Source organism: Epinephelus lanceolatus, chromosome 9, assembly GCF_041903045.1.
Source record: "Epinephelus lanceolatus isolate andai-2023 chromosome 9, ASM4190304v1, whole genome shotgun sequence".
In the NCBI taxonomy this organism is placed as follows: Eukaryota; Metazoa; Chordata; class Actinopteri; order Perciformes; family Serranidae; genus Epinephelus; species Epinephelus lanceolatus.
The window spans coordinates 32822174-32849200 of record NC_135742.1 but is presented as its reverse complement, the minus strand read 5'-3'; the positions used below and the strand labels follow the sequence as shown (position 1 = coordinate 32849200).

The following is a 27027-nucleotide window of genomic DNA, read 5'->3' as shown; positions in this document are numbered from 1 at the left end:
CAGGTTGCCAAATCACACTGCCACCTCTCACAGACTAAAGATAAACAAACTACAAAGAAATTATTCATAATGACTAGGAGACATCTGACAAGATTTATTTAATGCACGTTTGAAGCTGCTCTCTCTCTCAGATACGTTTAGTCTTAATCATCTATATCTGCTCCCCGGAGTACTTCTTTCTCCCACTTTCAAATGGAGAAGCTGTTTTAGGAAAATGGCTTATGGCTTCAATGCCTGCCAATAAATGACAAGGCGTTTTCTTAGTCTTTCATCACATATCCTTCCCCTGCAGAAGCACCCCAGTGGCTGCTGATTCAGTGCCTGTTTATAGCCAGCGATGATGGCTTTCAAATGAGATTGCACTATAATGAATCGGATATGAGTGTGTGACCACCGAGTTGATCTGTGTGTGTTGTGGTCTTATACTTAAGCCAGCTTCCATTTATGCTGCTGTCTATTTTTCAACCTGAGCAGTCATTCATGTATTTCTATGAAGTATTAGATCTATTGGGATTTTTGTCTCAAGACATTAGTAGTCCACTGCGTCAGGTTTGGAGCAGCTTACATGGTGAGACGTACTGAAGTACATTTAAGTACTGCACTTAAGTACTGCAGCTGTCTGACAGATTTAGTTACTTTTCAGATTTGTCTTTCATACCCTTCCTCTCTAGTGAAAAACCTGTTGCTCAAAATTTTGTGATTTTGAAGTTTGAACTGAAGGAAGTGCTCCTTTATGGACTGAGAAAATTCAGGCTCTTAGAATCAACATTTAAAAACTGGATCAGCTGAAAAACTCATCGTCACAAAGCTGAAAACAGGGCTGTTTTTCTGAGCTGATAAAAAGTTGACTTTAAAGATAAGTGGTTCTCACAGAACATAAATACTACAAACATATGAGGTTGCTGTAGGTTAAGCTACCAACAGTAAAAAAAATGCCTTAATCAACCATAAACATCCACAGAAGTAAAATGCAACATATACATTCATGCAGCAGTAAAGTCAAATCAGAACATCATATATAATAGTAAAACACTGACAGGAAACATTTTTCTGCAGAGTGAGGAGCATTTTCACAAAGTGGACTCTTGTTATTTCCCTTAAAATGTCTGACCTTGACTATACTGACTTGTATCTGTGCAGAGTTTGTCACTAGAGATGTGTTTTCACATTCCTTTACTGAAGGTGGCAATGTCTATGCACGTCCCTAAAATCAGAGATTCAAACCTCGGCCAAGCAAGCTAGATTAGGGTCGTCAGTAATATGAAAGCCAATCGCTGTTCAATATACAGTAGGAAACACATATTGACGTGGGGACATACTTCAACACAACACAAGCAAGGAAACTTGTTTAAGCTCATCCTGATGACGTGAGCTCAACATCCTCTTTTGCTGTCTGTATCAGTCTGGACACAGCGCCGCCCCAAACGTTTTCCAGAAATTTGGGGCCAGTTAGGGATCCTCAACTTCAGCAGCCAGTCAGGGACTGTATTGTGGTTGATGATGTAAAATGCAGGCCACAGCTTGCAGAGCAGTAATGATGGCTCCCGAAGCAACAAGCGCTAACTTGTTAGCAGAGTAAACACAACAATAAGTAAGTTACTGCAGTAATACAGTGAAAAACAACAATTAAACAGGAACAAGAGTATGCACTCAGGGGGTTTCTCCTAGAGGGAAAAAGGATTTCGCCGTTTTTCTGAGTGGATTTGGCAAAAGCTTGATTTATCAACTGGCTCCACTGGTGATGAAGAAGACGTTCCCCGGTGTTTTGTTATGGTGATTGACTGGAGGAGTCTGTCTGTCAAGGTGAGCACTCCCGCCTACTCCCGCACCAAGTCCAGACTGATACAGAAAGCAAAACAGAATGTTGAGCACAGAGTGGAGAGTTGGCATTTGCAAAATGAAAGTTTTGATAGCAAACACACAAACAGTTTTTGGATGTAAACCAGATGACATGAATATTTTTCACTATTTTCTTAGGTTCTTTATGTAAAATAGAATGTTTGGATTTTTTTTTTTATGTCTATCTCAATACAACACTCATACTACATGTAAATTAAAAGGATTACAGGTCACTGTAAGCGTCCCCTTCTTTCCAGTCTGGAGAGAAGGGACTGGTATGTTAGGTAATGTTTTAATGTAGATAAGACAAATCAAATAGGTATCTTCATCCTGGTGATCACGTGTAGATTTATTGCTGGTGCTGGGTCCCAGCAACAAACCTACATGCAACAGGACGTATTGCTCATCTCAGCAAGGACACAGCTTGTCTGTGGAAACACAAAGAGGGAGTCTTGCACTAAAAAGAGTTTGAACTTTGGAAGACACCCACCAGATCTGGCTAACTGCTAAAGCCTCATATTAGCTTTGGCTGAACTTTAGAATGCATTTTTGCACAGACTGAGGACTGTGGATGTTTCCCCCCGTGTTTTATGGTGTAGTCATTCTGTGAAGGAATCACATCACGATCAGCATGGAGAGAAGAGATGACTACAGCAACCCAGATGGCATGTGACTACTGTATTAAGATAGACTTCCAAAATCGAACCTATCCTTTAATCAGTAATGAAAATAATCATCAGCTGCAGCTCTGATTCTCTCTGAAACAGTATGCAAATCTACATACTGTGTATATGCTATATATAGACAATTTGATGACTTATAGTCAGATAAGACGGTTTTTGACCCTTGTTAGTAAAATTATTTTATTCCATTCTATTCTATTTCCGCCTGTGCTGATATTTTAGGCCATTGCTTCTTGCATATATTAGTCACTGTTGTCCATCAGCACGCATAATGAAGCGTAATGGTAGATAATTTGTTCACTGATGCACTGCCTTGTAAAGACGAGGCAAATTGATTCTATCGCAGTTGCTCATACAGTAGTTTTAGTATTCACGGTGCGAGTGTGGCACGGTGCTCAGACGTGTCAGCATACATGCGCAAACACTTCTGTACACAGACAAACATGTGCACAAACACTTCTGTACACACACAAACACGTGCACAAACACTCCCATACGCACACAGACACACACGTATACACAATGTGATTGCAAAAGGCTGACAGTTTTATTGAAATCTGTTTGCAAACAAATGTTTGGTGGAGTGTTCTCCAAGAGAGACAAATGATTAAACAAACTGCATGCAGAAGACCAGCAGTGTGAATCAGGTTGGCAAACACGTCAGCCGAAAACACGCAAACAGTCATGCGCATGTACACACAACACACCTGCCATACATCTGCATCACACACACAAACACACACAAGCATATTAGCTCAGCTTCCATATCCTTTTACAACACACAAACACACGCATACAAACGTAGATGAAAGTACAACCACAGCAATAACAGTTATTATCTCCGCACTGATGACAACACAGAATTTTGAGTCATTGCAACCAATTTTATTCCAATCTTTCCCATTTCAGCGCCTTTTAAGGGGCAAGGTAAATGACGCCCAAGGCAGCGAGATCAAACAAAGAATCTTTAGAGACACTCGTTAGACCTGAATGTAAGGTCATTCGCAAATGCACTCTCGAGGCACTACAAATCAGTTTAGACAAAATGAATTTATTGATTGCACAAGAGTCTGTTGGAAGATGCAGAAGAGGGCGGATATTTTAAATTTTCTTTTGGATAAAGGGAAGATAGTTCGACTTTTTCAGGAGAGCCCAAGCAGGCCTTTTATCTTTTTGGCACCCTAGATTAATGTTTTATTTCAACCTTCCCTGTGAGATTTATGGCAGTTTTGAGAAACGCAGTGCAAGAAGACCTTTACATTTATCAGTTAAAAGAATTTATTTTTCACTAGCCATACCCACTCATCCCTAAACTTTATTCTGCATCATAACAGAAAGCAGAACCACACCGGGGTGTCACATAAATTTAATATAATTCAGCATCACACATTGTGAACTTGTTCTAATCAGTGAAGTGAAATGAAACATGATGACCAAGGCTGTTTACAGTCCAATAGGTTTTAATATTACAGACTGGCTGACAGACTGACCTTATACATAATACTCAACACCATTGTCTGATCTAAATCATATTTATTTTTATGATTTGGATGGGGTAAAATGAAAATAATGTAATGGTCTCGCCGTGCAGAACCCAAAGAGCTGCCATCTGTGCCCACTTCATTCACTCAGTGGCAGTATAAAAAACCACATTTATTTAGTTTCTTACTTTTCCTGGCTGGAATATTAATTTTGTTTTGTTTGCTATAAATTAGGATTCTTTTTTCGGTTCTGATGCCTATATGATGAATATTGTGTTGTTAATTAAAGAGAAGTAAACCATCTTAGGTTCTTTATGCTTTGCCTGATTTAGTTATTAATGGTGAAACAAGCTGTACCAATACTTTTGTCTTAGGAGTATTTTAAGATGGGGGAATAAGTGTTGTAGTTTTTTCTCTGTCATGGAGAGGAGTGGGAACCCCACTGATTTTACACATCAGTCTATTAACAGATCTTAAGGATTACTGCATGTTAATAGAGAGCTGTGCGGTGTCTGATTAATTAAAAAAAACTAAAGTGTCACATGAGTCAGTGTTAGGGCTGAAGACTACAAGTTCAAAAAAAATCTGGGGGTGTGTAGCACAGGGCTGAAAAATGAAGCCAACAAGTGCCAAAAACAGCAGTTCCACTGATGGCCACTTGAGGCTGGCTCCATAAACTAGTCAATCCCCATTGACTCCCATGTTAAAATGCCCAACTTTACAGCAGAAATAAACATGTTTACAGCCTGGTACAAAATGAGTTTGGTGTCTATAGCTAATATCCCCGTAGTGACAACCGTACAGGGAGTGAGTTTTTATACAACTCACCAATTTACATTTTCTTCATGCTCAAAGTTAAGTCTGATTAAGGTCTGGACTTTGAGGGGACACTGTCTTTGAGGCAAATGGCCGAAACCAAAATGCCAAACTCGAGGCTTCAGAGTGGGAGTCCAAAAACGAATAGGTGACATCACACTGGCCATGTGGATTTTTTTTCAATCTGTGGTGTGAAGTTATAAAAACATTAGCTAACATCAGACCTCTGTGGCCTGCTCCTCATCTGCTTGCGGTTAGCAGCTCAAGGTTACATTAGCGACCAGCTATGAGAGTAACACATTTGAATCTCCCAATGAACTGTTGGCAGTCACGAAGAAACATTCTGCTGCATCGATTTGGATCTTGGGTTTTGAGTCTGACAATGTTTAACAGGTGCAAAGCAAAATTGCTTACATTTTTAAAAAAAGTGAAACATAAAGTTTTGCCCCCTTCCCACTCCACTCACAACTCAGCGTGTCCTCCTCTAACAAATTTGTGCCCCATGAATGGTGTGGTCACATTACGTACTCAACTTGATGCTACATACCTAACAGAAAATTACATATATGTTAGATTTAGGAAAGGAAATATGGTGATGACGTACCTTCAAATAACTCAAAGTTCACTTGGTTTCACACAGGACACAAACGCCGGCCTCCTGGGGGAAAGTCCTGAGTGTCGCCCTTTTACACTGCCTGCTAAAGGCAGGGAAGTCACACCATTATTCTGCCTCATCATTCTGTATAAAAGGTGCACAATCGTAGAACAGGGGAACAGAGCTGTCTCGCCTTTAAGCCGGCAGTGAAGATAATGACAGTGCAAAATCAGTGTCTGTGTAAAATGGACAACCAAGAGGACAGGACAACTTTAAGATTTTGACGACGTGTTATGTGCGCGACCACCAGAAAGCAGCTGGCAGGAGTTAGCAACTAAGTATAAGAGGAAGAGGAGCATCCAAAATGTCTGCAGATTGGGAAGACGATGAGTTCCTGGTGCCCCTTACCCTACCAGAAAAGGACGAGGTCAACTGCCATAAAACAGGGATGGAAAATGATTGTTATTGCCATGGTTTGCCATTGTTATTGTTAATAAAGTGTTGCCTGATACTTATGTCACACAAGAGGCCGACACTGTCGTGTTAAACGTCACACCTTTCACACTTATTTTGCTTCCAGAATGCTTGCATGCTTTTTAAAATCACAGGATGTTTGACCCATCCACCACCCCAACCTGACTCCTCATGTGGACTTTCGCTCTTTACATTCTTCTTTACTGTGATTAGCGCATTGGTCACATGATTGCAGGTTTCCCGATTATGTTGGTTATACAGAAAACACTGGCTCACTATATACAAATTCTGGTGCATTGCATTTCATAGGTATTAGGGCTGTCAACGAATATTCTAAATTCGAATTTAAATTCGAATTTGAAAAAAAAATGGACCTTCGAATGTGAAAATTGATATTCGATTGTGGAGAGAAAAAAAAAACATCACCGCAGCTGTCCTCTTTGCGAGTTGGCGTTGGCATCAGACGCGCATTTCTCTAGCCTGGTCGACAAGCGGTTCTGCTCCCAGCTGTTGTCTCCATCACCCGGCTTGACACATTCGCTCGCGGCTCGCGCAGAAAATAGACCAGACGCCGAAACGATCGCTGCAGGGCACGAGCCGGTCACGGTCCGGTGCTTCGAGGCTATTCGCAGCGCTTCCGCGGGCAGTGTGGCCGCGGGTCAGAGAGGGGGGGCAAGCAAGAGGTCCGTAGTCGTTTATAATGTAATGTTATAGATAATTGTTTTATGTGTTTTAATGTGTAGGTATGTAAATGTTTTCAAAGACGTTTATGTGGAAATAAAAATACCTACAAGTAGTTATGTGTCCTTGTATTAATACATATACAAGTATGTTTCCTTGTATTAGTTTGCCCTCTTGTGGACATAATGCGAAAAAAAAATATTCGAATGGTTCGAACCTATGAGTTATTTTTAGAAGGAATATTCAAACGTCATTTTTGAGCAATTTTGACAGCCCTAATACATATGCGTACAAATGGTGCATGAGAACAGCTGGCTCCAGTGGTGTGAAAGTGCTCCTTTAATTCAATACAGCAGGGGGTGAGCTTTTTGTCTGTAAAATACTAAGAAGTGAGAAATACAGTATGCTAGGGAGAATGCCTGCTCTTGTGCAATGTTGTGTTACTTAAATCGACTAATCTATTGTTAAAATGATGGCTGAGCCTGACCAGGGAGGACAATGCACATGTAATGACCCTCACTGTACAGTGACTCATGCTGTATGGCAGCACTGCACCAAGACGGAAAATAGAGCAATTTCCCTTTGTGCTCTGGGTTTTTTTTTTCTTTATGCCACGAGAGACTGCAGGAGGAAAATATCCTTTAAATTAATTTCCTTCATTGCATTTGATTTGCATATGAACCATCTAATACTGAGAGATAATAATGAATTATCAATGACATATAACAATCTTAATTGCTTGCGCGGTGATACCAGAAAACATATTATGATAATGAGTCCAACTTATACATAACTTGCATATTAAATTTAATGGCCTCACTCTCCTAAGTGCCTTTTCAATGTCCTTTCCTTCAGTCGACTCCCCTGCAACAGTGCAGAATCTGCTGGTGTGCAGAAATGTCTTCATTCTTTGAAGACATTACAGGGAGTAACTCCTGCTCATGATAAAACAGCTCTACAGTAGAGTGTGATGTGATACTGTTTCTCATCCAGCACAGTGAAGCAAGGAATTATCAAAGAAGGAATACAGCAAAGGAATATACTGCTGCCAAAGACTTAATCCTGTCTAATCCAGCTTTGTTCACAGTAATTTATATTTTGATGATGTCCTTTGACATTGACAACATATTTTAAAACCACCATAAGATGTTATGTATTATAATTCCCGGTATATTTAGGAAATCTTCAATCTACAAGATTTATATTGCCTGGTATTGAAATGACTGCAGGTTGTGGAGATTTGATGGACAGTAATTAACTGTTTAATGGCGTAATGTTATGGCATTATTGCATCACCTAGAATTTCTTACTTCAGAGTTTTTAGAATTATTTTTTAAATAGATGATGACTCCTGTCACTTCATGGTAGTTTTCTCCCAAAAGATTATTTAGTTTAGGCAAAACCTGTCTCCCACTAATTAGATTTACAATGCGACTGGTTTCTTTGCCAAATACATTTTAAGGAAAATGTTATTTCTGCTACTATAATGAGAAGTTTTTTACTGCATTGCAAAAGTGCAAGACTGTGACGCAACAGACCAGGGTTCGAGTCCTGTATGTGGTTAGTTTAGGCAACAAAAGAAAAAACTTTGATTAAGGTAAAGTAGAGACTGTGGTTTCAGTTAAATGTTAATAACACGTCCTGTCCCTTGCCTCAAGTCACTGTTGAGTTTTTTAGTATTTCTTATTTATTTTTCTTAAAGATATTTTTTGGGGGGCATTTTTTTGCCTTTAATTGATAGGAAAGCGAAGTGTGAGGTGGAGAGAGAGAGGGAGTGACATGCAGCAAAGGACCACAGGCTGGAATCGAACCCCGGCCGCTGCAGCTACAGCCTTGTACATGGGGCGCCTGCTCTATCCACTCAGCCACCGTCGCCCAGGTTTTTCAGTATTTAACCAAGACTGTGATCGCTCCCTAAACTTACTTAATGCCAAGTGCAGATTACATGATATCAGCTCAATTATAGCCAGAGCCAACTGTCCTACGGTCTTGGCTTGGTGCACGATAATCTATCATTTCATCCCGTGTATTGAGTCATAGTAGAGGACCATCAATGCTACAACTGGGACGCCTTACGACATCCCAACAGAAAGTCTAGCATGTTTAATTTTTTTGTCTCTCAGAACTCTTCCCATCACAGCCGTCACTTTGACTGATAGGAACACAGAGCAACCTGCTGCCATGGACAACTGTACTGCAAAAACACCCCAGCCTTTGTGATATTTCCTGTAGGGACTACCACAACAGAGTGAAAAAGGGGAAATGCTGGGGTGAATTATAAGAGACACTTCTGCAACACTGTGAGTACTGCCATTAGCCTCAGCCTAGCAAAGAATGTTAAAACCTTCATAATGGGGAAGGATTGGGTCGACAAACATACCATAACATTCACAGATAGTGGCTGGGCCTTTACTTAAAACTGCAGAGGGTACCAGCTTTACTTTTAAACAAACTACACTGGACACAGGCCTTTATTCATACACACAGGCCTATATTTCTCATTTCCTCTGTATTTTTTTTAATCTGCTCCTGTTTGCCCTGTTAAATTTGATGCATCACTTCCTAACACTTCCTCTATCTTTTTGAAATTCAAAGCTCCTTATTATTTCGATAGATAGAATCCCTTAATTTTCCCCCCCAAAAAAACTTTTATTGTGAAACATTAACAGGAACTTGTAGAGAATTTAGTAACTTGCACAATTTAAATGCAGTACTTCAGATGTAGCTCCTCCCACTTTCTACATTACTACTAAAACAGTTTGGTTGGGACATGATCACCCATAGTGACATAATAATAATAATAATCATAACAGGACAAGAACACCACATGACATCAAGCATGTGAAAGATGACAGCAATGACTGGTCGTGGACCAACATGTAGTCTGTCATGTCTGCTGTCTGCAAGATTTTATGACTCCATAATCGTCATAATCTGACTTAGTGATTGTCAGAACGGACAAAAAGTCATGTAGACTGAACCAGGCATTAAGTATTAAGTTAGTATTTCACTGCGTGTAAAACGGTATTCTTATAAAACCGGGCTGTCTATGCTGTGCAAAGACACAAATACTTTTGAAATTGGTGCTACGTGACCAGAGACAACTGAGAAAAAGGGCCATGATATTTGCTTTTGCTCCAGAGGTAGAAAACCTACAACTGCCCAAATGCACTGCACCAACGCGACCAATAAACGCTACCACTGGTGGGTGACATAATAAGAGCCTGCCTGTTTTTCTATAGGAAACAATATGGCGACCAACCGGTAACAAACAATCTTGAATTACAGATAAACAGTAAGCTAAAATATGTTTGTGAAAACATTTTTGGGCAAGATATAAGCAGCACAGTAACAGAATTTTTTTCAGCTTTTTACAGTTAGACCAGAGTTTGGTCTGCGTTTGGGGAGTCGATCTGCTTCTATACTCTTTGTGTCCATGGTGGCAAGCATTTGTGAATGCGGAAGTACAATCAATGCTACGAACAACAACCCTAGAGCCAGTGAAAATCTGCTGGATGGAGAGAAGATTACCAAAGTTAATTTCCACATACTACCCACATTGTTATGATATAAAGCTTGCAAAGAAAGAATCCCTTTAAGTGCTACAGGCCTTAACATAGCAAAGACTTTCTTCGAACCATGCTTTAGCTGCAGATAAACTGCAGAAAAACAAATAAAACTCACTGTTAGTGAACATGTAACATTCTGTATGACCTATATGTGACTTGTTCCTCACTATTTTTTCAAAAGCAAACAATTTGCAAACCTATGATTCTCTAAAAGCTTATTTGCTGTATTATATAAATATAGTTTTTTTAGAGGTTTCGAGTGAGCCACGTAGATCCTAACGCATCTTGTCTTGTCATAAATTTAGTTTGTAAATGATGATAGGCACAGGGCTTTTGTCATGTGAAACAGCATCTCTACTCTCACTGTAAGATTAGGGTCCATGTTATTGGTTCGACAGCCCATTGGTTCGACATCCCATTAGTCCGACTGTCCGCAGTGCTGAACGGCTCGCGGCGGGCGTATGGTGTGCCGCGACAGGCTTGAGGCGGCGCAGGCTCACGGCTTATGTGTTTGTCACTTTCTTTTTCATTTTAACCCACACCATGATCTTTTCCTGACCCTAACCAAGTGGTTTTTGTGCCTAAACCTAACCAGACCTTAACCACAGGGCATCATGATGATTTCAGAACGGACTTCGGAACAATGAGTTTAATATGGTCGGAACAATGGGATGTCGAACCAATGGGCTGTCGAACTAATGGGCAGTTCCCAGTTTAATGCTTTATTTCATAAAAGTATGTACATTTTTATGATGTTGATGGAGGTGGTCTGTTTAGGGCAATGTGGCCAACCTCTAAAAACCCACAGGGAACCCTGTATGAAAGCAAATGTTAGACATGATCCTCTTGATCTTATCAGCAACTGAATACTGCTGAATGTTAACATTATCTTCCATTTAAAAATGCTACTGAATTTATAGCAGTGAAATATCTGACTTTGAAAACAGTCTGTCTGAACTGATATGGTTTAGATTCTAGTAAGTATTTTCAGGTGTAGCAGTCCTAGTTTAATTCAGACACCAAAATTCGAAATAAAAACTTTGAACTTCAACATTAAGGCTGCCCGAAATCAATCTCTCTCTTATCATGTTGTGCTCTGTCAGTCACATGATCCAAGCAGAAGGCCTTATCCTGATACTGGTGGCAGGAAGTTTAAGTATCAAATTGTTTTTCTGTTTTTTTTTTTTTTTCAGTATCTTCCTTAACTTACTTCAAATGATCCAATTTTAGCATATAAATGTTTTTGAAATTTTAAAATCAAACCTTGACTGATTGATATGTTGATATGATAGTTATATTTTTAATATTGGAATCTTTCATTTGAATTTGTGAACACACACACACACTTAAAATTACAAACTGAGGAATTCAAACCAAATGTTTTTAGAAATTCATCACAGTCTGAGAAAAATGAGAGCTTGTATGATCCAATTAAAATAAGATCCTCTCATAAGCATTTGGCGAGCACTGTAATTACTCCACTTCTAACGTACCTTAATCTATCAGGGGCATATTTTTGAACACTGTTACACTCTTAACTGGATCTCTCCACCTTGGCAGAAATACCACGCAGATGATGGTGATGCATCTTTAAAACATGCAAAAATTAAACACTTTGATCAAAAAACACAATAGTCTTTTACATATTTATTCAGTCAGCCTTCTCAAGAGTTAAATCATGTCATTTTTCTCAAGTGGACGATAGCTTATCAAAAGGAGAGAGGACAGGAGATAGAAATGTACTCACATGTCAGGACGACTCTTGACAGTTATGAAAAGCAGCAACTATCTGACACTCCACACCAAAATCCTTTTAGATACGAGCAAAATAAACTACAGTAAAATAAGTAAAACTTTTTCATTTCTGAGTGACACAGCCTATTAACACAGAGGAGGTCAAATCAAATCAGAGCCCATCAAATTAAAAGTAGCATGTCAAGACAGAAATACCCCAGCAATGCATACCATGCTGAGCATCCACAAAGTACTAAATTGGCCAGATGATTGGCTATTAAAATATGTGAAATTAGCTTTTCATTGCATAACATCTATCGCAGCATGAGCCTTTTAGCATAATGGATGAGATGAAGGTGAAAACTGAATCAGAGAAGAGGAAAGAGTTACTGAAGGGCTCAGAGGCCAATTTAATTTCATTCTAAATTTGTCCTTTTTTCATCCATGTGCAGAAAGAAAGTGAGCATTCTAATCCAGATATGTTGTTTACCTATGCTCGTGCTGAAAGAGGTACAAAAATGAAATGTGAAGGACTTGGATTTTTCTGTTAAATGTACAAAACTGTGGCTCTAATAAACATTTAAAACTAAAGTGGCGGAAGGTCTGTTTGACAGATTTCACAGGATCATAAGCTCATGCTGCATTCAGGGCTACACAGCCAACAATGGCTAACACAGAATTGTGTCATACACAGATGATAATGATGTTGTGAATATAGAGATCAAAGTCTTCTCGCTCTGGTGATTAAGCGTCCTAACAAATGCATGTATGAGGACAGCCTTATCACCTAGGACCACACAGAGGCCTTTCCATATCTGCCGCTCTCAGATGGCCAACCTGTGCCTGCCATGCGCTGTGCTGCCAAATAATAAAAACACCACAGGCATTGCCTCTGTGGCCAGCCTGGCCTGTTCATTTGCCTGATGAAAAAGAGTTTCTCAATTTAGTAAAAAGAAAAAAAAAAGTTCCCAATGCCTTATCACCTCAGGACAACTACTCAGTAATTAAATGAAGCAGAGGAAGGACAAAAGTCTGGAGAATTTGTTTGGCTTGTTAAAACTTCACATCCACTGTGAACGTGTTTACCAAAGCTCCAATTCTGAGCCTACGGCACAATTTATGTATCTTTTTTGTTAGCTGGGTAAATGATCTTCATTAGTAAACAACTGGAAAAGGAAAATAAGAGTGGAACAGCTTTATATAAACATTAATAAGTTTCATTTTAAAGTTGCCTCGGTGCCTTTCACCTTGCCTAAGCAGAAAATACTCCTATTCAGCATACAGCTTGTTTTCTTTATACGCAGGTTGACAAATTGGCTTGACCCCTCGCTGCAGCTTCTCGGAAGGTTTATAAATGTTCTGAACCAGCGTGATTAAGATCGGCTTCAGTCATTACACTAATGGACATGCATTTTAATTAATGACATCCTCATTTGCATTGCATGTTAATTATCTAAATCATTTTGTCTCATCTGTTCACTGTAATTAGTACCTATCAACAGCTTCACTGAATCAAGCTATTTCCAAGAGATAACCCTGCCACTTTCCTAGTTCACTGTGACAGAAATGCTTGGTTACCTGGCCAAAGTTATTATGTTTAAGGTCATATAAAAAAAACAACAACATAACTTTATAATCTGGTTGGTATGAAGTTGTTATGAAATTAATTATTTACTTAATCCATAATAACTAAACATGTATGTACTATATTACAAATTATTATTATTATTATAATTATTATAAAGCCCAGTATTCTATTGGATTTAATCACACAGCATAATAATTGCTCTAACGTGTTATATCTTGTTTGTTTAAACCAAAGTGTGAACAGGAGTTACGTGCAGGACTATTTCTTGGCCAGGAAAAGTAACTTCCTTTAGTCTCCACTGGTTGCCTAGAAACTGCTCTTGGCCGAGAACTAGTCACGTAACCCCCTATAAAGGTATGTCACAGTTCAGAGAAAGAAGGCTCATTCTTAAACGCCTATTCAGGTGATTTACCAATAACATACCCAATTCAATTCTCAAGATAATAATAAGTTAATGGGTTTTTTTCTTATGGCTGGTTCATGGTTTGGTCCCTAGGATGTCTTGTCATTTGTACTGTAAGTGTCTTTGTGTGCGGACCACAGACTGTATAACAAGATGAACAGTGCATCGCTTCTTACCCCCACTGTGTAAAAAACTTAAACAAGGTTTCCAGGATACCAGCATGTCCATCTTGCACTTTTGGAGCCAGAGTCTGGAGCTGCAGCTAATATGATGTCACCCATTGGTTTGTGGACACTTGTTCTGAAGCCTCAAGTCTAGCATTTCGGCTGTCCATCTTGTCTTTGGAGTCAGAAGAGACCATATGTAGACGAGAGGCTGGCGCGGTAGAGGAACAAGGGGTGGATCTGACTGAGAAGCCGAGGACACTTACAGTGTCACTTTAAGCAATAACAAAATGTTAATGGGGAAGTTTTGTTAAAATTCATTCCTCAGACAGTTGTCATGAAGGGATAAATTAGCTATAGAGACAAAACTTTTTTGTATCAAGCTGTAAACATGTTTATTTCTGCTGCAAAGTTAGGCATTTTAACATGGAGGTCTACGGGGACTGACTGAGCAAGCCATTGGAGGAACTGCAGTTTTCGGCACTTCAGCACTGGCTTTGTTTTTCAGCCCTGGAGGGTGCCGCTTATCATACACCTGTCCAGCCCAATCTCAAGCAATGCCATTGATCTTGAGCACACCAATTGCTGTGCAGAGCTGTCAGTCATTACGTCACACTCTCCAGGGTTCAACGCTAAGGTTTTTTTTCACTTGCCCGGTAGGGCAAGTTGGTCAGAGATCTACTTTCCCGAAGTCAGTTTTTACTTGCCCTATAAAAATTGTTTAATTTCAGCGGCTATCAAATAACAAAGACTGCAGTTATTTTTATGTTATGTAATCTTTATTCACACTGTATTTATTAATTAAAACAACATATGTCATGTATTGTAGCTTAATTCCTACACAGAAATGATAGTGTCAGGGCTTAAAGTGAAAAATTTGTCAATCGTTCTCCGTCTATAATTTTGGGCCCTACTTGAGCCATGCCCACCTCTATTTATTTTTCACCCCTCTCTCCACTTCTGCTGTATTAACACCAGGTTTAATATATTTTGCTTCCATCTCTCTGCCCTGCTCTACTGTAGGCCTACTTCAACGCTACTTAGCTCTCTCTCTACTCTACCAGTAGACTACCACATCCACCTGTTGCACAAAACGCACACAGCATTGTTTCCCCTAGGATGGAGCTGTAGCAGCGGAGGTGAAGCACACGCATGAAAAATAATTTTCACATGCGTGAAACTTTTTTGTATGCTTGCAAAGCACAGCCTGCCGGGATGTTTCTGTGTATCTACTGGCACCAGAAGGGCTCTTTAGGACTAAGTACATACAGTACATGTGTGCACAGTAATGAGCAGGTGAAATGTCTGTCTAGCTTACATATGAGGTGTCTCAAGATTTAGGAACATACAATTTTATTGAATATAATAAAGTAAAAAGTCACTTGACATGCTGCTGTTTTGTGCTATGACCTATTTAAGTGTTGGAAGTTGTTATTTATGTGACAACGCCTAAACGCAACACAAGCTCAGCATGAGTGCCGTGCTGCCCTGCTGTGCGAGCAGCGTGTTTGTCTGTGTGTAACAGCAGTCTGTTGACGGTTATTTACACACTGTCCATAACAATAACTTTGTCAGCTGACAAACTGCACCGGGCTCGGGGTCAGGTTTGGTCAGGAAAATGTGGCCTGAGCCGCTCTAGCGTGATCACCTGTGTGTGTGTGGCGGAACTCCGCCGTGCACGATGCAGAGAGCAGAGGAGAATTGTTAACGCGTGACCATGTAGAGACAGAAATGACTTGATGACATAACACCATGAATAGTATATTGTTATGTTATTATATGAAGCGTCCGTCGCGCAAAATAATATCAGTGGGGGCTGTGGGCAGGACATTGTTATACAGCTGTGCCTGTGACTTCAGGCAGAGACACCGCTGCATCAGAGCCGAAGGAGCACCTTTCAAAATACATTTATTTTATCAATTAGTTATTAACGTTTACTATTTTTAGCAACTTGCCCGATCGGGCAAGTGAGTTGTTAGTTTACATGCCCGACCGTGAGTTTTACTTGCCCCAGGCAATTGGGCAATCCTTATTGTTGAGCCCTGCTCCCTTTTATAGCATCAAATAACTAATTAAGCCAAATTTAGCCAGCGGGGGGAGATGTTTTAGCTTCACTTTAGGGGAGCAGTCACATTGTCCATCTTTATATACAGTCATTGGTGCTGACTTCTCATTGTTATATGGAATGTGTGATGGTCACTTGACTGAAATAGTTAAAGAATTGAATTGGCAATAGTGCCAGGAGCGGATTTTTGTTACTTATTCACTCATTCTGCACATCCGTCTGAGAAATGATAATGAAATCACTTTTCTAAAATGAAGACACATGCCTTCACAGATGTAGTCGTGTGCTAAATATGTGTGAAAGTAAAGTTAAAAAGCCAACTTTCCTCTAACTTTCCATCTCTCATCACTCGTCTGGAATTCCAATACAACCAATCACACAGTAAAGTTGTTGTGATTAGCCTGTGTTTACGTTGCTGTTGTCAGACGACTCCACGATCAATACTGATTTGATCAACAGTCTCCGTGCAGAAGCACAGGAATTGCTATTTACCTTGGTTAACAAGTGGTGTTTATGAGCTGCGGTCAAATCATTATTTCATCTTCATTGAGTTGTTTGATATCAGAAAATGAAATAAATAAATAAATAAGTCAATGTGAACAATTAATTTGTGGTTATATATGAGACAAAGCTCTGTAACAGCTCCGTGATGCCCAATCTTAGTGTTTGCTTATAGAAAGAGGAGAAAGAAGAAGAGATTTAACCATGTTTCAGTGTGGATATATATTAAAAAAGAAAAACTTTAGTGTCAATACTGCCTAAATCTTTAAGGTAGACTGAAATTGCATGAGTCAATAGACACCGGCTGCATTTCCACAGTCTGAGACTGAGAGAGAAAGTCTGCAGCCAGACGCTGCACAGAGGAACAAAAAGAAATTTCTTACCTGAGAGTAAACATCTCCACAGGAGAGTAGGCTGACACAGTGATAAAAGCAGAGACAGTTTCCCTCTGTCTCATGGGTGTGGCTGGCACCATGACCATAAAGTTATTATCCAGCCTGTGTTCAGCGAGGGGTGGCGGAGTGGGGTTCTGGTAGAGCCTCACGCCACCGATCCTCCGCAGCGGTGTGGAGGTGTACGAACCAAACAACCCTTCCTGGCTTGAGCGGATGAAGTTGTCCTTCCTGGCCTCCTCTGAGTGGCACTCCCCTGCTTCTGTGGACTGCAGCATGTAGTAGAGCTCCACTGGCGTGCCCTCAGACACTTCAAGGTTCCTCTGGCGTCCCGGCACCACGCTGGGTGGGCTGAACCAGCTGGCCAAGGGCTCCAGCTCAGCCACGCACAGCCCCAGCCCCCCCTTCAGCTGGCAAGTGCCACGCACCTCCTGGGTCTCATGGAAAGCAAACATGTGCACGCAGGGCAGCTTGTCGATGGTACTGTAGTTGTCCCAGTCCCTGCCTGCGACATAAAACAGCACCTGGACTTTGGGCTTGGCCAAGTGAATCCTGGTATTCATGATAAAGGTCTGAACCTTCCAGTTGAAGGTAAAAACAGACGAAGCGGGAAACATCCCCGGGCTCTGTAGGAGCTCTAAAGGGACAGGCTGCTCCACAGAGAAAGGCCCGTAGCTAGTGTTCATGGAGGGCAAACTTCTGGCCTGGTATATGAAGAAGGGCTCAGTTCGTGACATCAGGCTAGAGTTCCTCATGAAGTCCTGGTTGGCTTCCTTTAGGAAGAATGCCAAGTCTGCGTTGAGCACCTGGTAGTTGACCGGCAGGTATGTGGGGATGGAGGAATATCTCTGTAATCCCTCTAAGACTCGACAGTCGGCTACTAAAAGACAGAAAAAGAAGTGATGAGTCAGGGCAAGCTCACTCGCTGTACACAGACAGTCTTTAATCAAAATAGAAGCTTTTGCTATTTGAAGCAGTGAAAACATGCACTGCACTCTCATGGTAAAACAGATGTGTGAGGGTAAAGCTCAAGTCCGACTAACGTCCAATGGTCACTTCACTGATAGTACTGTGCTCCTATTCACGGTCACAGTTAGGCACCCAAACTACTTGGTTATTGTAGGTTTAGAAAAAAATAATGATTTGAGTTAAACTAAGTAAGTTTGTCATGTAGCTTAAGTTAGGTACATAAGTACTTAACATAAGTTAACTTTCATGCCTTGAAAAGCAGTTGGTTAGGATGATGTAAAGACCATGGCTTTGGTTCAAAAGATCACTCTCACATCTCGCAGGAGGTTTGTGAATCTGGGTTTATCATCGAGACACAACCTGAACTCCTCCCCACTAAAGACTTTGTCGCTCTTTTATACTACTTCACCTGACTTCCTCCTTTGTTCCCATCATAATTACTCCCACCACAACAGATTGTCATCTAACAATAGGGTTGCAATAATATGCTATTTGCACAGATGTGAAGGGGGACAGTCTGTCCTATTCATAATATATGTTTTCCTACCACTTACAATCTCTGCCTCGCTCAAACCATTATGTGTCGCTGGCAGTGCAAATCAGGTTGTGAGAGATCTGAAGCATAGTGAAGTGTTTGTGTACTGTAACTAAACAAAGCAGGACAAAGAGAAGACCCAGACATCTGGAATAAGTACTGAGAATTTTTCCATCGTATCATAATTAGTGCTGAAACAATTAAGCAATTAATCAAACGATAAAACAAAACTAATCAGCAGTTTTTATAATCAACTGATGAATTAAGTGTATTTGCTGGTTCCAGCCTCTCATTTGCTGCTATATCACTGTAAATAAAGGAAAAATGGGCTTTGGACTGCCGAACAAACAGTAAAGTCATCAGTCTGAGTCAGGGCTCATTAATACTACCCAGTCCAAAGATATCTGTGTGCAAAACTGACTTGCTAATTTTTTACCTTCAAAAACATATAAAATTACAAAAATATAAAATATAAAATTTACTCAGATTGTCGACAACATCATCATCTATATATAACAGTAAGACAACATGTTACTCTACATTACTTTTATTTTCAAATACTGACTGCATACACTACAAGTTTTTTTTTTCTCATGTATAAATTACTATTGTAAATTCCGCTACTGCAAACTGCCTTGATGAGAATTAGTTATTGTTTAACAGCATTTTTTGACCATTTTGACCAAGACCATTTTATTTTTAAATGCAAAAATGACTAAAATCCACTGGTAAAATAAATAAGCCCCTTAAGGCTAATTTGTAATTTGTAAAATTGGGCAATATTTGGATAAAACTCACTTACTAAACTTGCTATGTGCTGTATAATCGAGTTTTCATTTTGTGTGCTATGTGAGACTTTGAGATCAAAAGTTGCGAACACTATTTTGTGTAAAGTGTGTTTTTTGACTAAACTCTGCCATGCAAACTGAGCAAAACCAAATGTGAAATATTGTAATATTGTACTTAAGCACTGTAGTTTCAAAAAGTCATTTGTAAACCCACTGGAATCCAATTAAAGTTTGAATTATAAGGCCCATGGGGGTCCGGTGCCGCAGGGTAGTTGCCCGTTTTGCCCGGTTGGTAATCCAACCTTGGTTGACCCTCAGCACTTTTTTGGTACTGACAGATATGTGTCCACACCAAGTATAAAAATGTGTCAAGAATTAAAGGTTACCACTGAATGCCTTATAAGATTCATAATCTAGTTTTCCACCCTTCGATCAGATAGCTCCTGATGGAAATCATAACTCTGCCAATTTGATTTTATGACGGCAAAGTTCTTGTATCTGCATATGTTTTTATGCAACACTGAACAATTGAGAACATTTGCTTCCTTCCACAACAAGATTTTGGAGAAAAATATTTTTATATTGAACCTCAGCACACTGAAACTGACCAAAATAAAATCTGGTAGGAAATTCTGAATGAATCAGTTATATATACAGTACTCTGTCAAGGGTCCAGTAAAAGGAGGGAATGTTATCAGTTATGTTTAGACATACAAACAACTAGTATGACTGCTTACAAATTCATCTACCATCATAATCACAATTAAGCCCAATAGGTGCCGTTTAGCCCCCTTCAATGTTAAGAACCATCTCACAGTACAAACTCCTTTGTCACCGCCCATGGCCCCACTGGTTGAGAAACAGCACAGCCTACATAAAAAAAAAAAAAAAAAGATTTAATCACAATAAGAGTGGGCTTTGACCTTCTTCTCAAGAGCAATCTGCTGTGTGATTACACTCCCTCAGCATACCCCCATCTTCCTGCAAGCTGCCAGAGGATTTCTTTCCTCTGATCACCCGTGTAAATCAATGTCCCAACAGTTTACAAATCAGACAGGGATTTGTGATTCATAGTGCCCCTCATGACCTCAGTCCTGCTGTCCCACTGGGGGATACAAGGGTGCAGACAGGCTCTAACCCTCAACCCAGGGGCAGCATCGGTGCTACTTACGGCATCAGTTAGCTGCGTCAGAGTAAACACTCGAATCCGGGCCCTGTGTTTATGGCAGGGAACACAGACTTCTGAGCAGCAGAGCACCACAGAGCAATTTGTATTTTCCCTGAACAAGCAGGAGCCTTGTGTTGTTGGTTGGCAAGAGCCATTGTTGTAAACGTGGCATTGCGCTGCCGACAAATGAAAAGCATGATAGTCCGGCAAGACAGAACAGCGAGGAACAAAGTCATTCTCTGGGTCCCTAGGTAGTAATGCTACTCTCATGTCTGAGCCCCAGTGTCTCAGGTAAAGTCAAAGCAAAGTGCTCTCTCCACAGGAGTACGCTCTTTAATCCCTGTGTTGAAATGTGATTTACTGTTTTCACAGCTGACAAAAATGATTTAAATGCGCGCACATGTGTGCTTATACAAACAAGTTGCAAAATAATACTGCATACATATAGCTCACTCCTCATACATATAGGCTACAATACATATTCAAATGCATATGAAAGATTCGGTGTGCAGGATTTAAGGTAGGGATCGACCAATTATCGATAATATCTGCAGATATTCGGCAAATTTATGATAATCGGCATCGGCGTTTTTTTTTCACCGTTAACCGATAAAATACGTTTATTTTAAAACGCACTCCTCTGGCTCTGATACAGCCTCTCTATGCCTGAAGTCCCACCCACTGTTGGTTGTGTAACAATGTCCCGCCTACAGTCCCCACTGATTGGTTACACAAGTGATAGCCAATCAACGCTGAAGCTTCTACATGCAGCCAAGTCATCACCAAGTCATCAAGTGAACATGACCTGGAGCTCCTTTACTTAATAAAAAGAAGACGGAAGTTAACTCAAAATATAACTGGCATGAGTGCCACAAATGTGGAAAAACAATTAGCGCATGGTCCACTAGCATAATGCTAAGATATAATGGAATTCTTCATAGACGCGTTAAAAGAAATTAGCATCGGCACCGCAACGGCATTACAATGACAAACAATAAAGTGCAAGTGAGCAATTCTACATAACATGAGCAACTAAACTCAGAGCAATACCTGTGTACTTACAGACATATGTTTCCTGTGCTCTATTAAACTTTAACCTTTTTGTTGTGCACTACTGCAAGTCTGCATATTCTTCTTCTAACACTACTCAACACTAAAAAGGTATGACGACTTAAACTCAACTCGTGCGCCACCTAGTGGTGTGGCGGAGCCGCTGCATCAAGACAGGCGGCACAATTTTATATATATATGTATATAAAAACGCTATGGGCAGCTCCCTGCACTTCCCATTTTCATCTGCTGTTGTTGTGTTCACAAAGATTACCACTGCCAACCACTGTTAGCAGTCCCTCCATGACATTTTTTTCTTTCTTTTATGTGACACTGCTTTAATCAGTGTTTTAACTGATTTAAATCAGCGAGTTTGTTTTGGAGAGGAGACCTCTGTGCGTAATTCGGCCCCTGGTAAAAGCCTCCTGAACGTCTGGATCGTAACGTATCAGCTAACATAGGTAAGTACACATCAAGCTACAACATCTGGTGCTAAAAAAGAAGCCAACAGCTTGGTTTCTCTAATGGCCACTTGAGGCTGGCTCCAGAAGCCAGGCAGCCCCCATAGACCCCCATATTAAAATGCCCAACTTTACAGCAGAAATAAACATGTTTACAACCTGGTACAAAAAAAAACAGTTTTGGTCTCTACAATTAATTTCCACCTTAATGACAACTGTATGGAGGGTGAATTTCTATGTAACTCAACTCTCCCGTTTACATTTTATTAAGGCTTTAAGTGAAGCATAATTAATTGCGGGCTGCTTTGAGTGACAGGCTATTTGAAGACTCAGATAGTGACCTTCTCAGTCAGATCCACCCCTCACTCTTCCACAGTGCCGTTCTCTCATCTAAATATGGTCACTTCTGGCTGCAAAATACCAAGATGGTGACGGCTGAAATGCCAATGTAGAGTCCAAAAACCAATGGGTGACGTCGTGGTAGCTACTTCTTTCAGTCAAAAGAAATACTGATTTGTAACGTGACCGGAAGAGGGAAAGAGGAGGAGACCTCTATGGGTAATTTGTCTCCCGGTAAAAATCTCCTGAACAGTGAACACTGAAAGACTTCTAACTGGGATAAATTTCAGCTGGTTGCAATCTGCAATCCCAGATGCCACTTAATCCCCATAAATCTTACACACTGTTCCTTTAAGTTACTGATTTTGACCAGATCCACCATTCTGCCAGATTTTGATTGTGCACCATAGAAAGGATTTCAAAAAATGAAATTCTAAAAGGTTTGTGAAATCTCTACAAGGCTGTTCTGATAACATTTGACACCAGCAAACTAGAAAAAAAAACAAGACGCAGACCAAATAAATGAGTCTCTGTTTACAACTGCAATGCAAAGAGAGGAGCCTCTAAGAGACAGAGCTTTGTCAAACTACAGCGTGTACCTATCAAAGGAGTTATTTGAATTAAAGCAAAGCAATGAGGCACATCTTGTGTACAAACAAAATCTAAAAGCGCAGTCAGCTCATCATGAAATGAGCATCTATTCTAGTGGAAAGGAGGAAATGGAACAGAAAATGGAAAATCCAATACAAATTAGGATCTTGGTACATCTGCACCAAAGTGTTACTGTGTCAGGTTGTAGAGCAGACACACAGGATGTAAAATAATTACATATGGACACTATCAATCAACAATCAATGATAAATGGGATTTAACCTGATGTTGATTTGATTTAAATGTAACTCAAACTTCAGTTCAGTTTTTAAAATGTCTCTAATCCATGCTTTGTGTTTAATTAAGACAATCTTTTCAGTGTATTTCAGTGTGTGCCCTCAAACAGTGTGAGCCAATTCACTGAGCAGCAGCATAAGCATGCAAACCTTGTTTAGGACCAGTGCCTGAAAACTGACACTGAATTTATAAACTGGAAAATAATCCTATCTCCAGACAAATAAAGCCTGGAAATCTCCAAACCCAGATCCAACATAATCAGAATCAGCAAGCCTGTGTTATGGATTGGAATTAATAAATCATACAAAGCTATTTCAAGATGAATCGCTCCCTCCTTTGTTCTGGGGAGGAGAAATTGAAAAACACAGTACAAACCTACTTTTCAAACTGCAAACGTTCTTTGTTTTTCCATGCAGCAGGGGTGTGCCTCAGATAACTGGACCCCCCTGAGAGGATATTGCTCTAGGCATTTCTGTTTAATAAAATCATTCTTTTAGAATCTGTGTGGGCCCTCTCCTGCTGTGGCCCCTACAACTGGCTCACTCTGTCCCCAGGGCCTGCTTTCACTTTACTTTGCTGGACTGTATATTAGCAGTGTTAGCACTATAACAATAGTGTGCAGCATAATTATCTGTGTTAAAGGAGCTCTATACCATATTCAGAGCATTTATACAGCAGCAAACAACTATTTGCAATGTAAAGATATAGTGGAGTAATGACATCCTAATCAGAGATTGTTATGGGGTCTCTGTTCATTCATTCATTCATTCATTCATTCATTCATTCATTCATTTTCTGTAACCGCTTATCCTGGGCTGGAGCCTATCCCAGCTAACATTGGGCGAGAGGCAGGGTACACCGTGGACAGGTTGCCAGACTATCGCAGGGTTGACACATAAAGACAGACATCCATTCACATTCACATTCCCACCTACGGCCAATCTAGAGTCACCAATTAACCTAACCTGCATGTCTTTGGACTGTGGGAGGAAGCTGGAGTACGCAGAGAAAACACACACTGACATGTACATGCAAACTGAAGGTGTGCTTTAATCCAAGCTTCTCTGTTTGCTGTTGTGGTAAGTCACTCCACTGTCTTGCTAATCACTGCCGCTTTTCACAGTACTCATATGGTGGTGATATCTGGACGCCATTTTTGTGGAAGTATAGCACACACCCTCCAGTTTGCCCCTGTTAACACCATTAGAACTGATGGTGAGCCTTCAGGAGGGGTCCAGTGTCTTGCCCAAAGACACTTCAATACGCAGACTGGAGGAGCAGGGAATTGGACCTCTGTCGATTCATTTTTAAGGCACAAGAAACAGAAGATAAGCAGTAACCACTATAGGCGTTTCTCTCAAGATGGCACCCCCTGCCCCAAAAGTTTATACACCGTGACGTCAACTTCACCTTCCATAGAATGATTAGATTTTCCAAGTAACAACATTGGCAGTCACCCCAGTATTTAGCACTAGGTTTTATCACCTACCACCACCATCTAGATCTATAAACAACTCGAAAGTCAACCTCGGTCACCACCAAATAACTGTCACTGTATGAGCTGTGTGATAGTGGTAGCAACTGCTAGCTGTCGTAGCAACAATAGACCCCTTTTACAGCAGACATTCTGACTTGTCCTAGCAGGAAAAGCACAGGTGAAAACCAGTAAGTGTCCCAGTAGGCTATTCCAGTGAGCCAGCATGCACACTACACAATACACTCCCCAGTAGCAATGCAGTGATGGTTGTCATTAAATACACCCCGGTGCTTTTCCATCTATGACATGTCAAAGTGATATAAAATCTATGTTGTATCAATAACTGCAGTTGGTCTGTGGTGAATGTTGTATTGTTAGGGAATGTTAAAAGATACCAAATTTGCAAATCAGATCTCTTCAACATAGGGATACACATAACTTTCAGGCGGCAGAGAAAGGCAAAGACAAAAGAAAAATAATGATAATTCAACTGAGAAAAATGTCTATTTCAGCATACACTTTATGATCCACATCATGTATAATTAAATTTCCCTATTGTGTGGCATTAAATCGTAAAACGTTAGGCAGTATTATGCTGAGCCAGATAAATTCAAATGTTTGAGGCTCTTTCTTCATTTCCATTTTTTTTTTTTTTTTAGAATAAAAGGGATCCCCCTCCTCCCCTCCTCTCTGTAAGGAAACAATACTGAGGCTGTGTTTTCCTCACCGAACAGCTGTCAGGACCTCTCGCCGATGAGACAGTGGTGATTTCAGCATCAAACAAATACAGCTGATGGTTGCTTTATTAAACGTTATTGGTATATGGGCATTATGAAAGCACTGTATATCTGCACATAATTACTTATTTTGATTTTTAGACGAACTAGCAATTGGTTGGTCCGTTCGCCACTTTGGCCCAGACTGAAGTACCTCATTAATTTTTGTAATGGATTGTCATGAAATGCTGTACAGACATTCACAGTTCCCAGATGATGTATCCTAATGACTTTTAATGATCCTCTGACCTTTCCTCTAGCGCCACCATAAGATTGACATTTGTGGTTTTGAGGGAAATGACTCAATTAAGACAGCAGTGGACAGACTTTAGTTCTGGTCCTTACGCAGCTCAGTGAAAAACAATCTTCAAGTCTCATAGAAGAAATGGATTTACAGTCTCTGTCAGCACTGTTCTAGCTGCTGTGTAATCTAATTTCTAAGGCAGTATACAAGCGTACAGCATGTAATAGCCTTACAAAAATGTTTGTTCGAATTAAATTAGTTGTCACTTCTATCTGATGCCACACTTGCACATGCAGTCAATTTAAGCTTTTGAGTTTCTAAGGTTTACAGTCAGGGGGGTTTTCCGTCAGACACGACTGTGTAGAGGTGTGCAGGGGAGAAAGACAGGTCTCACATGAGTGCTAACTAGCCAAGCAGCACCCCTCCTATACCCGGCCTCATACATGCTCACTCATCCTACCACTGGGGCTCCACGCAAGGATATGTAGAGCTGGAATAGGACTGGCGGAGCGAAGAGCAGCCTTCACACTTGCAGAAGCTGAGTAAATGAAAAGCCACAATAGAGGACACCGGGGAAGGAGAGGGCGCGTTCCTGCTGTCCACTCCTGGCTGTAATAATATGGGTGGACACAGAAGTGAATGGCTGCCCAAGTGGCTGGCTGGTCTGTCTTTATGCTTCATCACACACACGTCAAGACAGACAAGAAATGAGAAACAAGGACAGAAAGCTCAATAGGAAGTAGCAGAATTAGATGGTGAGCAACAATGAACAAAAGGTGGGTCTTTCAATCTCATTTATTATTTTTATCCCTAACCCTTTTTGAAGTGCCCCTTGCCCCTCGGAGCAGAGCTACAAAGGGGAATGGTTGAAATCTTCCCCCCATGAAATGGAACAACCCTTCAAGACCCTGATACCTCACCAGAAGGAATCGATTATGTTTACGTAAGCAGACGTCACTATGGCAATAACAGTATTACAAGCCAATCGCTAGCATTTTGTTTTGTTATGCTTGCTATGAAGAAAAGGACAGTAACACACTGAAACAATATTAAACCAAAATGACAGGATGGTTTTTGTATTTTTTTAGATTTTTATCAAGGAAGGAAATGTGGGTTTCTTTTGTTGCTTGCAATGATTTTTCACAACTCTCAATTTGGAGTGTGCTTCTGAAAAACCTCCGTTTGGAAGGTCATGTCACCTTACACTTCATCCTACCCCTCCATCCCAACAATAATCAGGACACCCTATTCAAAGATGTGAGCACACAAAATGGAGGGGTAAGGGCTAAGTGGTAGGTGCAAGGGGTGTTCTGGGATTGAGCCTCACTGTGATACCTCGATTCTCTT

At 40.4% G+C, this 27027-nt stretch overlaps 1 protein-coding gene across 1 annotated transcript in view; it reads right to left on the bottom strand.

The window, feature by feature from the left end:
• The window catches only part of LOC117252527 (transmembrane protein 132C), a 181078-nt gene that overhangs the window by 127574 nt on the left and 26477 nt on the right, over positions 1–27027 (bottom strand). Inside the window, exon 2 of the mRNA XM_033619527.2 lies at positions 16977–17865. Coding sequence (XP_033475418.1) covers positions 16977–17865 — 889 coding nt within the window. The remainder of the gene's footprint in view (positions 1–16976; positions 17866–27027) is intronic.